Source organism: Macrotis lagotis, chromosome X (genome assembly GCF_037893015.1).
Source record: "Macrotis lagotis isolate mMagLag1 chromosome X, bilby.v1.9.chrom.fasta, whole genome shotgun sequence".
In the NCBI taxonomy this organism is placed as follows: domain Eukaryota; kingdom Metazoa; phylum Chordata; class Mammalia; order Peramelemorphia; family Peramelidae; genus Macrotis; species Macrotis lagotis.
This window is the reverse complement of record NC_133666.1, coordinates 436,090,685-436,113,230: the sequence shown is the minus strand read 5'-3', so window position 1 is coordinate 436,113,230 and position 22,546 is coordinate 436,090,685. Positions and strand designations below refer to the sequence as shown.

Here is a 22,546-nt window from a genome sequence, read left to right as displayed (position 1 = left end):
ATGCTATTAAATTATAATAACCAAGGTTGGCTCCAAAGAAGAGATAGGAGAATATGCTTCTCCTCACTTTTTGTGGTAATTAATAAGCAGTTATAGGGTCTTAAGGCTTACAAATATTATATCATTTTTTCCTCATAACATCTTGGATAGTCTTATTACTATTTTGTTGATGAGGAAATTGAAGAAGCTAGATATTAAGTGATTGCCCGGGATCACACAGTTAATGTGAATAGTGAGGTCATGTTTAAACTTAGTTTTTTGTGACATGCTGTAGAACTCTCCACCATCTAGCTGCCTATGGAATACTGAATATATCAGATTTAAAAAAAAATATTTTAAAATATTAGTTTTACTGAACTGTTTTTTTCTTCTTCTAATATAAGGAATAGTTCTCTGGGAGAGGGTAGACAGAGAAAGACTTTGGCAGTTGATTTGGAGGGTATCATGTTTTTAAGTTTTGTGGGATAAAAGTCCACTTAAAAAATATAGAGACTCCTCTGAGCAAAAAAAACAAAGTTTATTTTGACTTTTCTTTAGAAAAGGGCACACTCCAAGTCTCACAAAGGTAATGAAGATCAAGGAGCTGCCCCGAGGTGACACTCAAGCAAGATTATATAGCCTAGCTCGATTTCCCCCCAGCCCCCCACCCCCAGCCCCCTCTCTTCCAACCTGATTGGTTAAGCTTTTCAGGGTTACAATCTTTACATGAAAAATCTATCCAGTAACAGAAGAATAAAATGTTTTAATAGAGTATTACCTCACCATCCAGATGGTGAGGATATCAGAAGATTTCTAATGACCTTTTTTTGTCTATCTAAATGAATTAATGTCTGAGTATGCAAGGTCTTCTAAGAAAATCTACTATCTTCTTAGTCTAGTACTTATCATCAAACAAGAAGAGACAGTCTACTGTTCTCCCAGTTTATCATCAAATAGGTGACTAACTAAGAATGTAAGATCTCTCTGGAAAGTCTACTCTTTCTCTCCCTAACAGAATTGGGAGGGTGTCTGACTTAGGATGCAAGGTCTTTCTCCTTCTTTCTTCTAAGAATAGTCTAAGAGTAATAGTCTGTCTTTGTTTTAATGATTTTTAACCCTGAGAGGAGTTTCTAGGAATATTAACTCTTAAGAGGGAATATTTCACTCACAGTCATTTGTATTAATTTGAAGGTTGGTAGTCTGTGTAAATGAAATCCACATAAGTAGTAACTCATAACTAGGATAAAGCCAAACTGATATTGCTAATCTGAGTAATATTTTAGGCATCTTAATTAAAAAAAGAGTATAATTCTTACCTTCTTCCAATTTCCAATGAGGAATAGTTGCAGGGAGAAAAATACCATGAAAATTTAGAATATAGGCTATCATCCTGTTGACAATGATATATAATAACATCATATAGTAAAGTATTAATTCAGTGCTTTCCAAAATTGGATATGTTCTAAATTCCTCTAAAAATTATTTGGAGAGTCTTTGTATATCTGCCCTTCTTTTTTAGCATGATTAATTGAGAGTTTAGTTTTTATTTGATATGATACTTATTTGTTTGATACATGATACTGTTTTTTCACTTTATTTTATTTTTTGTATGTTATACTATTTTTACAGAGAAAAAAGACATGGGATACAGAATGCACACTTTTTCCAGGAGACAGCATGACTGGCTTCAGGAAAGAAGATGCTGTGACACCTGAGGCAAATATATCTCTCTCTAAAGCATGGCTTAAGTGTGGTGATGGCTTTCAAAGTGATTCTGTGCCACCGGTAAAGATCTTTTCAAATTATTCTCCTTGAAGATCAAAGATTGTTTTTCAACATGTTGCAATGGAAGGAATACTGATGTAGGCTCGTTAACCTTAAAGTTGTGCGACTTGAACGCCTTTTCCAAATTGGCCACTTATCACCTGGGTGACCTTGGGCAATTCCCTTCATCTCCCTAAGTATCAGTTTCCTAATCTGTAAAATCACGGGTTTGAACTAGTTGACCTCTACTGTCTTTTCAAATTCTAAATCTATGAGTGTTTGGATCAATTTTTGAGTAGAATATGATTTAATACAGAACCCCAGTATATCTACTCTCTCCTTTCATTTATTTTAAAAATTTATCTCCTAATTCTTATCCAAATTGCTCTTATTAAACCTGACTTTCTTCTTCCTGATATGATTCTGTTTGAATCCAGTTATGTTTTCATGTAGAATTTTAAAAATGGGGATTTACATTAAACCACAGTAATGGAAAATAAAGGATATTGGAACAAGAACATGCTCTATTGCTACCTTCTTTTGTCTACAGTAGTATTTATACTTTTTACATTAAGACCTCATCTTTAAACTTCAGTGCTTTTTTACAGTATCTTCTTTCTAGCATTTCTTCATCTGCTTTTGGAGTAGATGAATTATACCCTGGGTTGAAGGGTGGCATTGGATTGTGGAATTAAGAAATTGCATATTTTGTGTAAAGCTTTAATTCCTGAACTCCAGTGATCTGTCTTGACAGTTCTTTCTAAGGGTTCTGTTGGAGCCCCATTAGAGTGTTCATTTTGCCTTGAACTATAATCATTCAGTGCAAAGGATTATTGTAGTCCCTATTATTTCCATATTTGAGTCTTCCACTTCCTTATATAATGCTTACTAAATTCTGAGTGGAAATGTTCCCTAAGATAACATAACATCACCTGTTAGTTACTACTATGCTACTGAAATCCTTGAGTTGGGAGTCTTCTTTCAGGTTTTCTGGTTCACTTTTAATGTTAAATTGCCCTTTCCCCCCCTTTTTTTAAAACAAGTTTGCATGGTTGAGACTGATGAAATTACATTTTTTATCCTTCCCTTTGACCAACAAAGTATTTTGATTTTTCCCTCCTTTTTCCTGTTCCTCTCTATTAATGGAGTTGGTTTAAGTTTTTCATCAGTTCAGATGTAATTGCTAGTTTCTGGGGATTTTTTTTTTTTTTTGCAAGGCAATGGAGTTAAGTGACTAGGTAATTATTAATTCTCTGAGGCTGGATTTGAACTCAGGTTCTCCTTTCTCCAGGGCCAGTGGTCTGTCCACTACACCACCCAGCTGCTCCTGGGGAGAAGTCTTTTAAGATCGTTTATTCTTTTTTTTTTTTTCTACTTGGACTTCTTGATGGTTATTTTTGAGCATTAAGCTTGAGTCTAGAAACCAGATAGTTTTCCAATTAAAAACTAAATTATTAGAATGCTAAGAGTAAGAACTTCTGAGGTAGATAGGAGATCTAGTTTAGTTTATAAAAATATAGCTCTGCCATGCTAAATTTTGTGTAGTGGGAATTTTGAACTTGGAAGTCAGGAGATGACTGAGTTCCATTTGCATTTGTTGAATTGGACTGAATGGCCTTCAACTTATTAGCTGTGTAACTTTCACTGGGCAAGCCTCAGATTCCTTAACTGGAAAATTGGAATTGTTAATATTTGTACTATTTTCTTTCTGTGATACTCATTAGAAAAGCACAATATAAAGTGTTATAAAATATTAATCATAATAATATATTCAATTGATAGTTGATTTTTACCACTACCACCTTACACTTTATGTATCTCTTCATTCTTTGAAATATTTTAGTTTATGTAAAATATTCTACTTATAGTAATTGTCTTTATTCAGAATATTGCTTAGAAGGATATTATAATTAATTATATATTTAGTACTTGTAACTGATAATTGGAACTCTTTGTATATTTATCAGATAACATTTAATGAATTGGAACATGATAAGACATGGCTTTAAATTGTTTTGATCTATCATTATCATTTCATTAGTATGGGTACTACTTCCCCTAACATAGATCTCAACAGCTCCGTGTTTTATGTTTTGATGAGTAATAAAAAAAATTGCTTCCATGATTCTTGACTTTGAGTAATACATATATACATATTCATATATGAATATGAATATATATGTATATATGTATACCTATGGTCCTGTCCACCACCAGGTTCCTTCACTCTGATAGAATGTGTATCTTCTGTCTTACCCTGTGGCATAGTTACCTTTATAGCTACCCTGAGCTTGCAGAGTGGGGCATTAGCATCATAACATTTACAATTAACTAAAATTCTTCTGAACATATTTTAAATATGATTTCCTAGAGTGATACAGGTTTTTAAGTGTGTTAGGTTCATTTTGAAAATCAGTTATCATTTTTATATTATTATTATTATACATAAAACAGTATAATAGACTTTATTTTTGTTTAGATTATGAATAAATGGGAGTTTACTATATAAGGACTTTGAATCAGAGAATTTTAGAACTGGAAGGGACCTAGTATCTAGTCCAACCCCCTCCTTTTCTATATAAGGAAATGAAGCTTTAGAGAAGGGGGATGTTGAGGGAACAAGTATTTATAAAGTGTCTAATCTGTTCTAGGGACTGTGCTAAGCATTTTACCAAAATTATCTTCTTTGAACTTCACAACAATCTTGAGAAGTAGATGCTATTTCTGCCCACCCCCACCCCCACCCCCATTTTACAGTTGTGGACTGAGACAAACAAGTGATTGCCTAGGGTTACCCAGTTAGTAGGTATCTGAAGCTAAATTTCATCCAGACTCAGCTGTCTATACATTTTACTACCTAGTTGTTTGACTATTTATAGACTTGCCTCTAGTTAGTGTTTCTTGTTTTTTGAAATCATGGTGTAGCATAATTGTGTTGTGAAGAATATTTCATTGGTTAAATATACTATTAGATGAAAACCAGGGGACTAGTAATGACCTAGGATTCCTGTGGTGGGCACTAGTAGGTTCTTGTCTCTTCTTAGTGAATAGTTTACTTAGTTGTGTTGACTCTTATTTATAGACACTCGAAATTCTCTCTTCTTATTTTTGGCTTGCAGATTATAGAATTATCCACTGAGATGGCTATTATGAAGAAGCACCTTGAATCTTCTCTCAAGTCTAAGGAAGGTAAATTTTTCTCCCTGATTTCACTGTAACAAAATAACTCATTGTGATGAGTTTTTGAAGAATATGCCAATGAAGCTCAAATCAGGCAGGTCCTTTTAAACCAGGAAAGATTTGTATATGGACTCTATAATAGGATTGACCATTATTCTAGGGACCTGATCCAGATTTAGAGAATTTTATCACCAAGTTGGTAGTTGGATTGATACTTTTCTTTTTTTGGCGAGGAGTGGTCAGCAGCTACTTTTAAGGACTATCTGTTAAAATTATAGAAGCATGAAAATTTGATCTGGATGAAAGATTGTCCATGCTGATGAAATCTCAAATCTTTACAGTACTTGAGGTTCTTGGTGTAAGAGAACTATTTTCTTTGCTTAGACCTAAGGTCTGAAATGTCCCAAGTTCTTGGGATTGTGTTTCTGACATTTTATTTGTATATATATATATATATATTATATATATATATATATATATATATATATGTATATAATATATATATATACACACATATTAGAGATTTAGACTACAATAAATTTAAGGAGTAACTCCAGACTTAAGTTCAAATTCAGAGTGGTGGTCCTTAGAAACTAAAAAATTCAGTTCAGTAAACATTAAGAACTTTTTGTATATACACCCTGGTGGGCCTAAGTCTTCCAGTTTGAATCAATTCTTTTGAGAATCACTGTATTCTGTTACTAAATAGTTGTATGATTTCAAGCAAAATCTAAGCAGTACATGTTTACCTATCACTGAGGAACTCATTGTATGATTCATGACACTTCAAGTCATGGAAACATCTTAGTATTGTTATGAGATGAATATTTCTTCTTCCATTTGTTTAGAACTTATTAACCAAAGTCTTGAACTAAATAAAATTATATAAATATTTTTCTCCCAGAAGTGACAAAGTAGACTAATGGCGATTGTAGATTTCAGGTATTTTTATTTCTTGGCCTAATCTGCATTTATTGAATGAATAGGTAGTTATGGAAATTTTTCATCCCATCTGTAATCCTGCCAAGAGGGCAGAAACTTTTATCATCATGCCTTTCTTCAGTGCTAAGGATAGTACTTGATGCATAATAAATACACCGAATAAAGTAAAATGAAATGAATATTATCCTTGTTCTCTTCTATACCAAAACCTTCTTTCATCTGTTATGTTCCACATTACCTTTCCTAAAAAATTGTAAGAAATAATTTAGGGAGAGCTAGGTGGCGCAGTGGATAGAGCACCAGCCTTAGAGTTAGGAGGACCTGAATTCAAATCTGGCCTCAGACACATAATGAATTCTTAGCTGTTTGAACTTGGGAAAGTCACTTAACCCCATTGCCTTAAATAAATACAATTTTATAAAAAGAAATAATTCATTTCCCTCTTGTCATTACTATGAAATTTTTAAAAAAATGGGAGAAGTGAAAGGGAATGGGAAAAAAATATTGAGGTAGCACTGAACCAAACATTTTACAAATATCTCATTTGATCTGATAACATGAGGTTGGTGCTATTATCTTCTGAATTTTATGATGGGGTAAATTGAGGTAGACAAAATTTAAGTGCTTTGGCCAGAAGCATACAACTAAAGTGTCTGAGACTGGTTTTGAACTTGGCTTCCTGATTCCAGATCTAGTGCTTGATGTATACTACCTAGTTGCCTCCAAGGCAGTGTGAAGTCAGCTCATTAGTCTTGTAAGTTAAAGCTGCTGATAGTACCAATATTTGTTGGCAGCTCCATGTGGGAACACTTTCATATCTTTTAGAATTTAAACCTTCTTAAATTCTGATCTCTGGTGTCCTTTAGATATCCTGTATTGGACCTGAGGTTCTCTGATGTTTTCATTCAGTGACAAGTCCCTCCCACCAGTTCTACCAGAAAAACATTGTAAGATGACTGAACCACCGATGATCACCATAGCAACATCCTTAATTTGTCTTTCTTGTTTCAGAATAAATCAGATATTACTTGATTTTCTTTGATTAAGAATAGGACCAAGGAGAGGGAATAGAATGGGAGGCAGCCAAAGAGCAGGATACATTTAATTGCAGAGAAGTGTGTAAGGAGCTAAATGCAGCTCTTCTGTTATTTTCTGAGAGTCTGGAATCTTTTTTTTTTTTTTGTTTGTTTTTGTTTTTTAGGCTTTTGCAAGGCAAATGGGGTTAAGTGGCTTGCCCATGGCCACACAGCTAGGTAATTATGGTAAATATGGTCTGAGACCATATTTGAACCCAGGTACTCCTGACTCCAAGGCCGGTGCTTTATCCACTGCACCACCTAGCCACCCCCGAGTCTGGAATCATTTTGACAAACCTTTGTTAAATGCCCCAGAGAACTTAGTGTATGGCATTAGACCAGGAGTAACAGGTGGAAAAAATTAGCATAATTCTTTCTCTTAATTAACTCATAATCTAACAAGGGGTTATAGGATAGATCATATGCTTATTTGTACATTTGTACATTCCTTAGCAGGGAAGGAAGAGAAAATTTCTTTCAGTTGGGAAGGTCAAGAATTGGGTTTCATAGCCAGCATTTTTGGGAAATATGAACAGAATGATTATCTCTTTTTGGTTAGTATTTTCCCTCCCATTTCCCCCACCCCCACTTTCCCAGTATTTTGAAGCTTTTGTTTCAAATACTACCATTAACCATTTTTATTGAGTCTGGTACTGTAGGCAGGGTCCCAAAATGATCATGATATTGTATCAGAGGAAAGCTCAAAGGGATCCATATCAACATTAACAAATATTTATTGAGTGTCCCGTGAGCATTCTTGGAAATTATAACCCCCCATAATTCATTGTCATAAAATTCCTTTCTGAGTCCTCTGTCCAAGCTTCATTGACTTTGCTAGTGTTTTATAACTCTTGTATCAAGTCTAAATCTTTGTTTTCTTTTTTACAAATTTTATCACATATTTAATCTCAACAGTAAAGAATAACATACAGATTATTGGCAAGAATTAAATTTCTACAGTGTGTAAACTTGTTTGCATTTTGAAAAAAACAAAACATATAACCCTTTACAAAATCACAATAATAGTAACTTAGTTTCTCTGTTGTTCCCTCTGGTCTCTTATTTCTTTTTTTTTTGTGATTTCATTTATTATTTTTTATTTTATATTATTACAGTAATCTTGTTGTGAGAGTAATCATACCCCCCCCCCAAAAAAAAAAGGTTGAGAATCCTCAAGAATATTGAGAGAGGAAAAAAAATGTACTTTAGTCTGTATTCAGATTCCAATAGCTTTGTCTCTGGGATGAGTTGCCTTCTTTATCATAAGTCCACCAAAGAAGTTACTTTAATATTTTTCCCACAGTTGCTGTTACTAGCTGTATTTCCCTCCACCCTATTTTTTCCCCACTTTCATTTTTCTATTCTCTCTCTCTCCTTTTACTTTGTCTCTGCTCAGAAGTATATTGTATCTGAGTACTCTCTCCCATGATTTTCCCTCTTTTCTGTCATCTATTCCCCGCTTCCATCCCCTGTATTCCCCCTTATCCCATCCCTTTCATCTCATTTTTCTCTAGGCTAAGATAGATTTCTATACTCTATTAAGTGTGTGTTATTTCCTTTCTCAGCCATTTCTGGTTAGAATGAAGGCTCACCCATTCCCCCTTGCCTTCCCCCATTCCACTCCATTGTAAAAGCTTCCTCTTGACTCATATGTGAAATATCTTTGCCTCTCCTTCCTCTCCTTTCTCTTCCTCCCAGTACTTTCCTTTATCACCCATTGACTCCATTTTTTTTAGTGTAGTATATCATTATATTCAACTCCTTCCTATGTCCTCTCTATATATGCTCCTTCTAACTGCTCTTATAAATGAGCAAGTTCATATGAGTTATCAGTATCTTCCTCCCATGTAGGAATACAAACAGTTCACTATCATTCATAGTTAGTCTTTCTCATCCACACCCTCTGTGGTTCCCCTGAGTACTGCACTTGAGATCAAACTTTCTGATCAGCTCTGCTTATTTCAGTAGGAATGTTTGAAAGTCCCCTGTTACATTGAAAATCCATCTTTTCCCTGAAAGAGGATGTTCAGTTTTGTTGGGTAGTTGATTCTTGGTTGTAAACCAACCAAGATCTTTTCCCTTCCAGAATATCATATTCCAAGCTCTACAAGCCCTCAGTGTATATACTGCCAGATCCTGTGTGATCCTGACTATAGAGCCAGGGTAGTTGAATTGCTTGTTTCTGGAAGCTTTTAGTATTTTCTCTTTGACTTGGGAGTTCTAGAATTTCAGTATAATATTCCTGCAAGTTTTTCTTTTGGGATCTTTCAGGAGGTGACCAGTGAATTCCCTCAATTTCTATTTTACCCTCTGCTTCTAGGATCTCGGGACAATTTTTCCTGTATTAATTTTTGAAAAATGAAGTCTAGACTCTTTTCCTTGTCATGACTTTCAGGTAGCCCAATAATTTTTAAATTATCTCTTCTGGATATGTTTTCAAGGTCAGCTGCTTTTTCCAATGACATATTTTACATTTTCTTCTAATTTTTGGTTTGGGGTTTTTTTGGGTGCAGTTTTATTTCTTCCTGGGTTCTTGCAAAGTCATTGGCTTCCTTTAGTTCCATTCTATTTTTGAAGGAGTTATTTTCTTCAGAGAGCTTTTTTATCTCTTTTTCTAGCTGGTCAATTCTGCTTTTTAAGGCATTCTTCTCCTCATTTGCCTTTTGAGTTGCTTTTTCCCAACAACCCAACAATCACCCAGCCATGTGACATGCAAGCCACCTGAACCCCACTACCCTTCAAAAACCAAAAAAAAAAGACCCAAAATAAAATAAAATAGTAATAATAGTAGGGGTGACTGGGTGGCAGACAGAGCATTGGCCCTTTAGCCAGGAGCACCCAGGTCCAAATCTGGCCACAGATACCCAACAATCACCCTGCTATGTGGCCCCAGGCAGGCCACTCAGCCTCATTTTTCCTGCATCTCCCCCCAAAATAATAATAATAAAAAATGTGCTTGAGTCTTTCTCCAACACCACCAACTCTGATGTGGGTGGATCACATTCTTTTTTTTTTTAGGTTTGGTGTTTTGTTTTTTTTTTTGCAAGGCAAATATGGTTAAGTGGCTTGCCAAAGGCCACACAGCTAGGTAATTATTAAGTGTCTGAGACCGGATTTGAACCCAGGTACTCCTGACTCCAGCCGCCCTGATCACATTCTTTATGATAAGTCCATGGCAAAAATTTCTTCCATATTTTTCCCACCGTTGCCATTGCTGATTGCAATTCCCTCCTTTCATATTTCTCCACTACCATGTACTATATTTTCTACCTCCTTTCATTCTGACTCTGCTGTAGGGTCGCTGAGTGGCACAGCAGACAGATCCCTGGCTCTGGGGCCAAGAGGCCCCGAGTCCCCATACCACCCCTTAGGCCCAGCATCCACCTGGCCCTATGGTCCTGGACAGGCCATCCAATCCCAGCCCCTTGCAAGAAGTAAAAAAGAAAACGTGTTATATCTGACCACTGTCCCCCCTTGGTCCATCCTGTCCTCCTTTATTCACATCCCCACCCCTTCCCCCTGCTTCCCCCTCCTTCTTACTCCAGATGTCTATACTCCATTGAGTATATATGCTGTTTCCTCTCCTAGCCATCTCTGATGAGAGCAAAGATTCCCTCATTCCCCCTTGCCTCCCCCCTTCCACATCATTACAATAGCTCATTGTAGTACAGAAAAATCTTATTATATGAAATATCTTGACCTATTTCCCCTCTCCTTTTTTTCCCCATTACATTTCCCTTTTTTTTCTATTGACTCCATTTTTACACCATATTTTATCTTTGAATTCATCTTTCTCCTGTGCTTCAACCATAAAAGCTCTCTCTACCTTCTTAACTGAGAAGGTTCATATATGTATTATCAGTGTCATTTTTCTATGCAGGAATACATGCAGTTCATCATCATTAAGTCCCTCATATTTTCCCCTTCTCCTCCAATCTCTATACTTCACCTGAGTCCTATATCTGAAGATCAAACCTTCTGTTCAGCTCTGGCCATTCCAAAAGGAACATTTGAAATTCCCCTGGTTCATTGAAAGTCCATCTTTTTCCCTGGAAGAGGACATTCAGCCTTGCTGGGTAGCTCATTCTTGGCTGCATTCTAAGCTCTTTTGCCTTCTGGTATATTATATTCCAAGCCCTACGAGCTTCCAATGTAGTTGCTGCTAAGTCCTGTGTGATCCTGACTGCAGCTCTACGATATTTGAACTGTGTCCTTCTGGCTGCTTGTAATATTTTCTCTTTGACTTGGGAGTTATGGAACTTGGCAATAACATTCCTAGGGTTTGGCTTTTTGGGATCTCTTTCTCAGGGGGATCAGTGGATTGTCTCCATTTCTATTTTGCCCTCTGCTTCTAGAATATCAGGGCAATTTTCCTGTAGTAATTCTTTGAAAATGATGTCAAGGCTCTTTTTTCTGACCATGATTTTCAGGTATTCTAATAATTTTTAAATTATCTTTCCTAAGTCTGTTTTTTCAGTGAGATATTTCACATTTTCTTCTAATTTTTCACTTTTTTGGTTTTGAAGTAATGAATCCTGGTTTCATGTAAATTCATCTATCTCCCTGAGTTCCATTCTTTGTCTGAAGGATTTGTTCTTCTCAGAGAGTTTTCTTATCTCTTTCCATCTGGCCAATTTTGCTTTTTAAAGCATTCTTCTCCTCCATAACTTTTTGAACTGTTTTATCCATTTGACCTAAGCTGGTTTTTAGCATGTTATTTTCTTCAGCATTTTTTTGGATTTCCTTGACTAGGCTGCTGACTTCATTTTCATGTTTTTCCTGCATCTCTCTCATTTCTTTTCCCAGTTTTTCTTCCAACTCCCTCATTTGATTTTCAAAGTCCTTTTTGAGCTCTGTCATGGCCTGAGCCCAATTTCTGTTTTGCTTGGAGTCTTTAGATGCAGGAGCTTGTGCTTCCTCATCTTCAGACTGAGTATTTTGATCCTTCTTGGGCTCATTTGCAAAATATTTCTCAATGGTCTTCCTCTTGTTTCTCTGCTTGTTCATTTTCCCAGCCTAAGCCTGTTTTTTTGGGGTGCTTCCTGAGCTTTTGGGACACTCCCACAAGGATCTCAGTGTGTGAGGCTCTGTCCTCCCTCCTGGTCTGTGAATGACCATATGCCCCCCCCTCTGCCACAGGGCTGAGATGGGGGGGCCCTGCTGTTCTATGGGGGGGCCTAGACTGCAATCAGGATCTGAATGTGTTCAGAGCCCCAGAGTCCTGTTCCAGGGACAGAGGACAGAGCTGGACAGTCTCTCTCCACTCCCCTCCCTAGGTTCAATGGCCCATACCCTGGGGGCTCCTGCTTACCGGCTCTGCCTGCTTCAGTTCCTGGATCTGGGTTGTGCTGGCCACTGCTTGCTGAGTGCTCTGAGGGCTGGGCTCCACGTGCTCGCTCTGGCAGAGGTCCCCTGCTGTTCCCCCACTTTGTGCCCAGTGCTCCTTGGGGTGCAGCTCAGGAGACTCCCCCCGCTGCTGTGAGCTGAGACTCCCAGTGCCCTGGGGCTGCCTCCGGGAGGCTGAAGTTCTTTCGCTCTGGTGGGCTGCCCCTCCGACCCCGGGGAGCAGAGCCTTTCTGCTCTTTTCCAGGTTACCTTGAGTAGGACAACTGCCTCACCGGGTCCCTTTGTGGGTTCTGTCTCTCCAAAGTTTATTTAGAGTCCTTAACTTATGAGTTTTATGAGAGAGTGCCTAAGACAGGATCCTTTCTTGTCACCCCCCCCCCCCCTTAATTGTTTTCAAAGTCCTTTTTGAGTTCATCCATAGCTTAATCCTATTTTCTATTTCTCTTGGAGGTTTTGGATACAGAAGCTTCGAGTTTGTCATCATTTGAGCATGTATTGTGGCCCTCCATAGGACCAAAGTAATTTTCTATGGTCAGATTCTTTTTTTTCCTGTTGTTTGCTCATTTCCTCAGCCTATGACTTATTTACTGTACTTCCAAGACTTTAGGGGGTTTTGGGGACAATTCACAGGATTCTTAATTCCTCTAAGGTCTTATGAGATGTTTCAGGCCCTCCCCACTTGCCCTGGAGCTGTGAGGATGATCCCTGCTCGACTGTGGTATTGTGGAAGCCCAAACTGCAACCTAGATCTGAGTGTGGGCAAACAGCTGAGTCCTGCCCCAGGAAGAGCAGAGAGATTTCTGCAGTCTCCCCTGACGCCTTTACTGTCTATGGACTGAGAGCTCTGGATGTGTTGGGTGGCTCTGCCGACACTGCTGCATTCTCACCACAGGGCCACTCTGCTGCTGGCACTCCTCTCCACACTCATTCTGTTGTGATAGAGTTCTCTCACCATCCCTCCTGGCTGTTCCTGATGATTTAACTGCCCCCTCTTCCATGGAGCCAGGTGTCCAATTGGGCTGTGCTATGCTGTGGCTTTTTCCAACCTCCCGTCCCAGTAGAACAGATCTGTCTCAGAGATCTTCTAAGTTATCTTGGACTGGGAAATTGTATCATTCAGTCTATCACTTTAGATTTTAGCTAGAGTCATAATTTTGACAGCTTTTGGTGTTTTGGGGGGAACAAGTTTCCAGGGATTCCTATCTTCATGCCACCATCTTGTCTGCTTCTCTGATCTCTTTTATTTCTATGCCTTCTTCTTTGCTCCACAATTGAGATAAATATGTTTTTTGTTTTTCTTCAGATTTTTTTATAATTTTATGTTTTTAAATCATTGATCCAATTGGAATTTTTATAGTATGTGTTATAAGATATCAGCTTATATAATTTTCCCCATTGTGATCCATTTCCCCCCAAATTTTTATTAAATAATGATCAATTTCCCCAGTGTCTTGTAATCTTGCATTTTTATCATATTTTGTTCCATTTAGCTTCAAGTATTTTGCCCTTATTGTCATTTATCCATCTTAATTAGCTACATTATCTGCTGTTCTATCTTTGATTCTGTTAATCTTGCTTTTAGGTGATGTTATTTTATGATTTTTCTTTCTTGAAGTCCTTTTTCAGGGCCTTTTACAGCACCTGTTCAGTAGATTCCAAACATCTATGCCTGCAGAATGTATGCTTTGTTAGGTTCTTCTGAAACATGAAGACCTGTTTTTTTCATTGGCTAAGTACAGCTTAGCTGTATTTGGGATACTCACTAAAAATTAGTCTGGTTCTAATTTAGTCATAGCAACTCCTAAAGAATGTGTCACAGATGGGTTACAGTTTACATTGGTAGAGGCAATACCTATTCTGATGAATCAGATTCTTTTAAGTATTTTCTTCGAAGATTTATAACTCTGTTCTTCCTTTAATGCCTCTTTTTTTGAATAGGAGAAGCTGATTTTAATTATTTTAATTCTTTACATATATCTGTTATTTATGATTTTTATTTCTCTGGATTTCTTGTTTCTTATTCTGCTTTGTCTTTCCTTTGGTGTGCTTTCATTGACTTCTCTTATTTTGTAACATTTGTACTTTTATTTTTAATCATACCTCTTCTTTTGTTTGTGCATTGACTTTTTGGTGAGGATTAAGTTTCGTGTAAGAATTTCTAGCAACTTTGCTTTTTTCCCTCCAAATTTTTTTCTGCTGTTTTTGAAGGGGAATCATGAGGAAACAGTCTTCTTGTGTTCTCTCATCCTGCATTCTACTTTTCTATCCTCTTTCATTTTATTTTGTTTCCTCTTGCATGAAGTGATTTAGTTTTTTCTCTTTAGTGCATGGTACTCTGGGTAAATGCTTTGGCTTATATGATTATTGAAATATGTTTTATGTTTTGGTAAGGTATTCCTTCATTTATGAGAGTCTGGGAGAGTATGTTTTTAGCCATTTAATATTTGTTGGATTGAATCATATCTTCATGCTATCAGTAAATTGATATTAATAAAAAATTCATTCTGATCAACAAACATCTTAATTTAATTGAATTTTTTCTGATTTTTTTTTGTGTGTTTTCTAAAATAGTAGCTTCTCCATCTGAAGCTTCAAAGGGACCTCCGGACATAATATGGAGCTCTAGTGGGAGTGATATCTCAGAAGGAGATAAAGAGATAACTTGGCAATCACAGAAACATAAAAGATGCATTCTCAACGTAGATGACAGCAGCACTGAAGGCAAGTTGATAGATTTTTAAGAAATGCAAGTTCTACTGCATTTTTCTTCAGAACTGATGATATGATATGAATAACTGGTGTTTGAATAGAATTAATGAGTAGAAAAAAATACTTTCTTGGTCAAGTTCTAATAATATTTTTTCATGTACAGTCATGTTTAACATATTTTCATATTAATCATGTTGTGAAAGAAGAATCAGTACTTCTGATAATATTTTAGACATCATTCATTCGTGTACTTGGTCATTTATAGGTCATATTAAATACCAAGAATTTATACTAAATTATTATACTAAAGAATTGTACTAAAAACCTTAGTTGAACTGAAGTCAAGTTTGCAGTTTTTTAATTATTTGTATCACTTTGGTGATGTTGGAAAACACTCAAAAAAGTTTATTTGAAAGGCATGCTTTAGAGATGGCGGTTTTCCCTTTATTTGCTGTGTGTGTGTGTGTGTGTGTGTGTGTGTGTGTAGTTACTATAATTCTTGGGACTAACATTAAACGAATGTGGCAAAATGGCAGTGATGTAATTGCATTTCTATTTACTTTGATGTTTGGATCCTTGGTTTCTTTCTTTGTAAATTGCAATCCTACCACACTTTGTTATTATGAGAGATTTTTGTTTATGTTTTCACTTTAGAACCTCTGTGAAAAATGCCATTGAGACTTCCTTCTCTTAATGCATTGGTGACTCCATTGTTGTCTAATTGTTGTCTCTCATCATCACTCCATGAAAGGCTCACCTTTTCCTGTTAAATGTATCTCAGTGTAATCATATAATTTGAATTTGAAGAACCTTAAGAGATGATCTAATCCATATATGAATTACACAGTACAGATGTTCCCCGGTTTTGCCTTGAGAACAAGGCCTGAGGCAATGTGTCCTACTTTCATATAGCTCTAATTATTAGGAAATCTTTCCTTATGTTGTGTTAAAATCAACTCTCTCTAGTTTCCACTGATTAGTTCTGTACTCTGGGACCAAATAAAACAAGTTTATCCCTCTTTCACTAATATTCAAATACTAAGTAACAGTGATCATATACCTATGCTTCAGGCTACCAAGTCTTCTCTTTTCCAGGCCTATCTGTCTCTAGTTTTTTCTTTTATTTATTTTGGGTGCTCTCCTTTAAACTCTAACCAGCTTCTTTCTTCTTCCTTCTTTCTTCTCAATATTATTTTATATGCATAATTACATTTATTATAATTATTTACAGTACATATATAATATATGCTATATATACTTACATTATTTTTTTTTAACATTTGTGTGCAGAAATAAGCATAGTATTCCAGATATTCGCTAAACAGTGAAGAGTTATCTAGGACCAAGGACTTACTAGATTTGAATACTAAAATAATGCTACTTTTTTTCTTTCTTTTTTTTTTTTTGTTATTGTAGTATGCTTTGAAATTCCTTTCCAAATAAGAAATTATGGCAGTTATATTTTGTAGTAGGATCAATGCAGGAGTCTTGTTAACACATATTTAAGTTGTAATCCGGTAGATCAAGACTTATAAATCTTTTTTTTTTTTATGTTAGCCTTTGACTGTCTAGTGAAGGCAATGTATCATTACTCAGAATAAAGTTTTTTAAATACAGAAAATAAAATAGGATTGCAAAGCAAACCCAATTATGTTGAAAAATGACCAAAATGTTAAAAGAAAAAGTTCTTGGACCCCAGGTTAGGATTCTTAGTCCTAGATATTTTTCAGATAAAATGCTATCTAGCTTATTCCTTCCTTTTATTTTACTTGTGAAATTAATATTTTTAATCCAAGCACAGAATTTATATATATATCTATTAAATTTATTATTAGATTCAACTCATGTTTTTCTTTCATATTTTTTAGAGCCTTATGTTGTTTTCCATTGTGTATTTATGAGCTTCCTAGCTTTATGTTATTTGAAAAATTTTCAAAGCGTATCGTCTATATATTTCTTTAAGTCCCAGACAGAGTAGATTAGTTGTTATTATAATTATGCCGTTAGTCCAGCCTCTGCCTTCTTTATAACAATTACTTAGTAACTCATCTTGTATTTCATGACCTTCAGTGATAGGGAAACTCATTGCCTCTTGAGGCACCTTGTTTCGCTTTTTATATAGTTCCAATTGTTAATAAAATTTTCTTTATGTCAAAGAGAAAAATATTATCTATATTCTCTGCTTTGTTCCTTGTCCTGTTGGCTAAACAGAACAAGTCTGATTCTTTCTATAAAAAATTATTTCACATGATAGTTTCCTTTCTGGCAAAATTCTTGCATACATTATTTAAAGGGTGGATGATGGCATGTGAGCACCACGTATTTGGAAGGTATTGCTTCAGTCCTCTTGCCTTTATAATCAGTTGCCTTCTTAATATGTGGTTCTCACACATTAACTTTTCTTAATATTTTATTTTTAAAATTTATTTTTTCCAATTACACATAAAAATAGTTTTCAACATTTATTTTTTGTAAGATTTTGAGTTCCACATTTTCCTGCCTCCCCTCCGCTCTCTCCTCTTCCCCATGACAGCAAGAAATATGATATAGGTTATACATGTATAGTCATATTTAACATTTCCATATTAGTCATGTTTTGGAAGAAGAATCAGAACAAAAGGAAAAAAACATGAGAAAGAAAAAATAAAACAAATTTTAAAGTGAAAATAATATTCGTTGGTCTTCATTCAAACTCCATAGTTTTTTCCCTGGAAATATAATATATTTTTCCATCTAGGAATATAAATCAAGATTATCAGCAACATAGTTTAAAGAATCTACTTTCTTTTCCTTTTTGAAAATTGGGACAATATCTGCCCAAATTAAGCCTGAAACATCTCTTTTCAGATTTTAATGCAGTGACCCAGCAATAACATCTGCTGATTTTTTTTTTTACATGAACACACATTTACTGCAAGTAGTTCTACGGAACGTCAAGTCAGATAAATAGATATGAACACTATACAGAGGTGCAAGTCAGTTTCCCCAAACAGACAATATTTACAATGGATGACAAAATGTGAGCAATTCCAAGAAGATTTGTGAAGCAGGAAGAGCAAAATAATCTACAATTTCCACCATACATGTTTTAGTTTTTACAGACAAAAATTACTATGTCCAATATCAAATGGAATTTACAGTTCTCAAAACAACCTTCTCACTGGTGTTTCTGTACTATACAGCAGCATCAGCTGGCAGCTAGAAGGTAATAGACTTTTGTGTGTGTGTGTGTGTGTGTGTGTGTGTGTGTGTGTGTGTTTAGTGATATTTTAAAATTTTTCTTCCCTGCTGAATTTTTTATATATACTCTCCTATTTATTGGGAGGATCCAGGTGACTATAAGTCATTGAGGACAAAGAGATATTTTTTACTGGTTTCCTTTTATTTTGAATTTCAGTTCATTGTTAATGATTTTTGTTTTGTCACTCCCAATTTGTAGATCCATCTAACTTGGTATAGGGGAAAAAAAGAAAAATAAAATAGGAGTTGATAGTTACACCTTTTTTGGATCTTCCATTATAATTTTCTAATCTAACATAATGTTTTTCATTTTTTCTCTTAATTATAAAATAGCTTTAAAAGTCTTTTTGTTGTTGTCTTAAGTATTTAAGGCAAATACCTAGTTTGTTCTTAGATTTATTGTTTTTGAAATTATTTTTGTAGGAGCTTATCACGTTTGTATTTATCTTCAGTCTTCCTGACTTTAGTAAATTATTTTTTAATATCTGAGTTAGTTGTTGGGTTCTTGTTGTATCCATGCTGTTTTCCTCAGATTGCTTTTTTTTCTTCCTTAGCAGAAGCATTAGTGTTTATGCCATCATCATTTTCATTTTGAGAATATTCTCGCCATCTTTAGCTAACTTAGAGGCAGCTGGATAATGCTAGACTTGGATCCAGAAAGACTTGAGTTCAAATGCACTCAGATCGTAGTTAAATGGTCTACTTAATCCTTCTCAGCTTTGGTTTCTTCAACTCTAAAATGGGTAATTATAATAGTACCTACCTTTCTGAATTGTAAAGCTATATATATACATATATATTTGTTAAGTGCTTTGCATACCTTAAAGTGTCATATAAATGCCAGCTATTATTATTAATTTATCTTATTTTTAGACCGTTATATAATATTCATTATTTGAACTCTTTGAAATCTGCTATGCCCACATCTTAGATGTATACCAGCCTATACTTTACTGTAATGTTATTAATAATAGCACATGTTCTACAGTGCTTCTAGGTTTTACTCAGCACTTTGCTTACAACAATCTTGAATAATATAGTCTAAAAGTTGTTATCCACATTATGACAAGTGAGGAAATTGTGACTCAGGGAGGTGATTTGCCCATGATAAACATAGTTAAATGTTGACTAGGACTTGAATCCATTCCTCCTGACTCCAAGTCTAGTATTCTTTCTTCTATTATACCTTGTAGCCTTCTCCTCTTTATATATCATGAAGCTTAAGATGCTGTGACTTGATCAGGGTGATTTTTTTGATTTTTGCAAGGCAATGGGGTTAAGTGGCTTGCCCAAGACCACACAGCTAGGTAATTATTAAGTGTCTGAGGCTGGATTTGAACTCAGGTCCTCCTGATTCCAGGGCCAGTGCTCTATCCACTGCACCACCTAGCTGCCCCTAGGGTGATTTTTTTAAACAGAATCCTCAAATTGTCCCATATTTCTTTGTCAGGACTGTTCCTTTGCCTTTGTATGTCATTAATGTAAGTTGTCAGATTCTACTAGTTCAATTTTCACCTTATCTGTATTTTAGTTTTAACAGTGTCAGAGGACAGATTTGAAACCAGGCCTTCCTTTCTCTATAGAAAAATTATTATAATATATAATATGATAATATATTACATAATAGCATATAATACAATACATAATAGCATATATTAACTAAGCTATATTGCTTTTCTTTTTCCTATTTCCTATTCTACAAACTATATCTCACAGATGTAATCAACATGACAAAGAGAATATTATAAAAGCCAAAGTATACTACATAAAAATAAAAAAATTTTGTACAGATGAAATACATGCAGCTAGAATAGGAAGAATGGATGGTGACTAGAGGAAATATGATCCTGTAAATAACAATAAATTTGAAAAATTCAATGAAATATGAGATTTGTATGAAATAAAACAGTGAACAAAGCAGAACCAGAGGAAAGATACATACAAGTGTCACAACTATATAAATGCAGACAACTTTAAATGACAATGTAACAATCAGAATCAGTGGGCAATTTCTCATTTGCCTAGGAGGTAGACAACTTGACAACTTATAACCTCAGCTTTCTTGGAACACAGCCAGGAACTAGAAAGTAAGCAAAAACTGAAATAATTATGTACTTTGAGTAGTATGCTTGACTGTGTAGGAGAGTCCCTAAGGTCATAACTCAGACTTTTATTGTCTTAATTTATACACAGTGCCAGCAACCTCGGTTTTCTGATTTCTTAAATCTTAGTAATTTGAGGCAGCATATCAGAATGGAGGAGTCCTGAAAGACTGTAGAGATATTGATCGAAGAAGTAAGAGAAGTAAAAGAAGTAAAAGAAAATCCAAGGAAAAACTATTTCTACTTTAATGATCAATAATTGAGGGCCATGCAATTGATCCCAAGACATCAGAAAAAAGGTTAAATTATGTTCAGCATACTTTTTCATACTTAAGAAAACATCTAGTTAATGTAATTTTTTTGGAATCAATAAAAATTGGCTAAAATAAACAATTTTCTACTTAAGTAGAAAGAGTAGATTTTATTTTTCCAGAAAATCCATTATGTGACAGGTATTATTGGGGGAGAGAAGTACCAGATGAGATGAGATGCAGACCTGTTATTTCATCAACATAAGTAACTTCTAGTAGGGGAACTTCTCACCAATGGCAATAGTATTAGAGAGTTGTTTGGAGAATTGAGAAATTAAGTGAATATTTGTCCCGGCAAGACTTAAACTATGATCCTTCTGATTCTTAAGGCTAGATCTTTATCCACTATGCCATGCTATATCTCCAAGCTGATTAGATTCTTCTTTGAAGTTAATATATAACAGTTATCCATACCTTTCAGATCATGGTGACTGTTGTTCTACTAGACTCCCCAGGTAATTTCCCCTCTTTTCTTGGGGAACTTAATTTTGGCTCACTGTTATCTTCTCCTTCCCAATTTCTGCCTTTCACTAGGAGATTTCAAATACTATGTTGATGCTATCTAAAATGCCTTAATTTACTGTTTCCTCAGTCTCTTTAAATCCATGACTTATTCCTTCTCTCTACCTCAATCATTCACAGGATTGTCACAGTGTGGATCCCACCATTAATCACAAGGTTTCTAATTCCTTAATCAAAAGTTTTAACCTTTTTTGGGGGGGGATCATATCTTCCTATTATTTTGTTTGTCACTATGCTTCATCCTTCTTAAATCAATATATTCTTCACCCCCATCATGACATCCAGTGCTTCCTTCCACACCTCTGTAGTTTCTTTTGTTTGTTTGTTTTTGCAAGGCAGTGAGGTTAAGTGACTTGCCCAAGGTCATACAGCTAGATAGTGTCTGAGGTCAGATTTGAACTCAGACCTCCTGACTCCAAACCCGGCACTCTATCCATCTTTATGCTGTTATTCTAGTTCCAGCTTCATTTTCCTACCTTCCTGTTCTCAACTAGGTGAGCAACTATCATCATCTCTCAGACACCCTCCCTTGACCTATCCTTCACCAAATTCCAGATCCAGGTTGCAACTTTGACATTATACTTAATCTCCTCATTTTTTCTCACCTTACATAGATAATCAGTTGTCAAATCTTACTGTTTTAAAATAAAATTATACCATTTTACATTTTCAAACCAGTGTAATATGCTTATTTTTCAATAATAGTTCTTAGCGTTGCAATTTACAGTTTGAAAAATGATCTTTGACATTTTTAAGAGTATAAGTTGGAGTTATAATTCTCTCTTTTTAAATTTAATTTAATGTAATTTTTTTAGGTTTTTTGCAAGGCAAATGGGGTTAATTGGCTTGCTCAAGGCCACACCTGGGCAATTACTAAGTGTCTGAGGCCATATCTCAACTCAGGTACTCCTGACTCCAGGGCCAGTGCTCTATCCACTGTGCCACCTAGCCTGCCCCTATAATTCTCTTCATAGAGTTGTTGTTAATTTGTGTCTCTCCTTTTGGAAACTCCTGTTCCCAAATGTCCTTTGATCAATTGCTTCATTAGATTATATTTTTTTATTTGAGATATTCTATGGAAAGAAAATGTCAATGGAAGTTTTTCTTGTCTCAGAATGAATTTGGGAAGATTTGGAATAATAACTATGAAAGTCATCTATTCTCCTTTCATCCAATAGATGAGTAAACTGAAGCCCTCTTGTCCTTGTCCTGTAGAAAGTGTCTTGAGTGTTCTTAAGTGGTGACTTTTGAAGATTGTCATGTTTGAGTGATTGATGTGTTGCTGGAAATATTAAAGAAAAAAACTAGATATCTAGTTCTAATAAGGAAGTTTTGCAAAGATCATGAACTCCACTTCCTACATTAGTGATTTCTT

General features: G+C 35.4%; 1 protein-coding gene across 2 annotated transcripts in view; it reads left to right on the top strand.

Moving 5' to 3' along the window:
• The first annotated feature begins 1,605 nt into the window (after positions 1–1,605).
• Positions 1,606–22,546, top strand: part of SPIDR (scaffold protein involved in DNA repair) — a 546,668-nt gene continuing 525,727 nt past the window's right edge. The window contains exons 1-3 of one of the 2 annotated variants that reach the window (XM_074206957.1): positions 1,606–1,764; positions 4,863–4,932; positions 14,862–15,008. In XM_074206957.1, the coding sequence (XP_074063058.1) occupies positions 1,657–1,764; positions 4,863–4,932; positions 14,862–15,008 (325 nt within the window). In that variant the 5' untranslated portion in view covers positions 1,606–1,656. Of the gene's footprint in view, positions 1,765–4,862; positions 4,933–14,858; positions 15,009–22,546 lie in introns of both variants that reach the window. The other variant, XM_074206956.1, reaches the window with a different exon arrangement.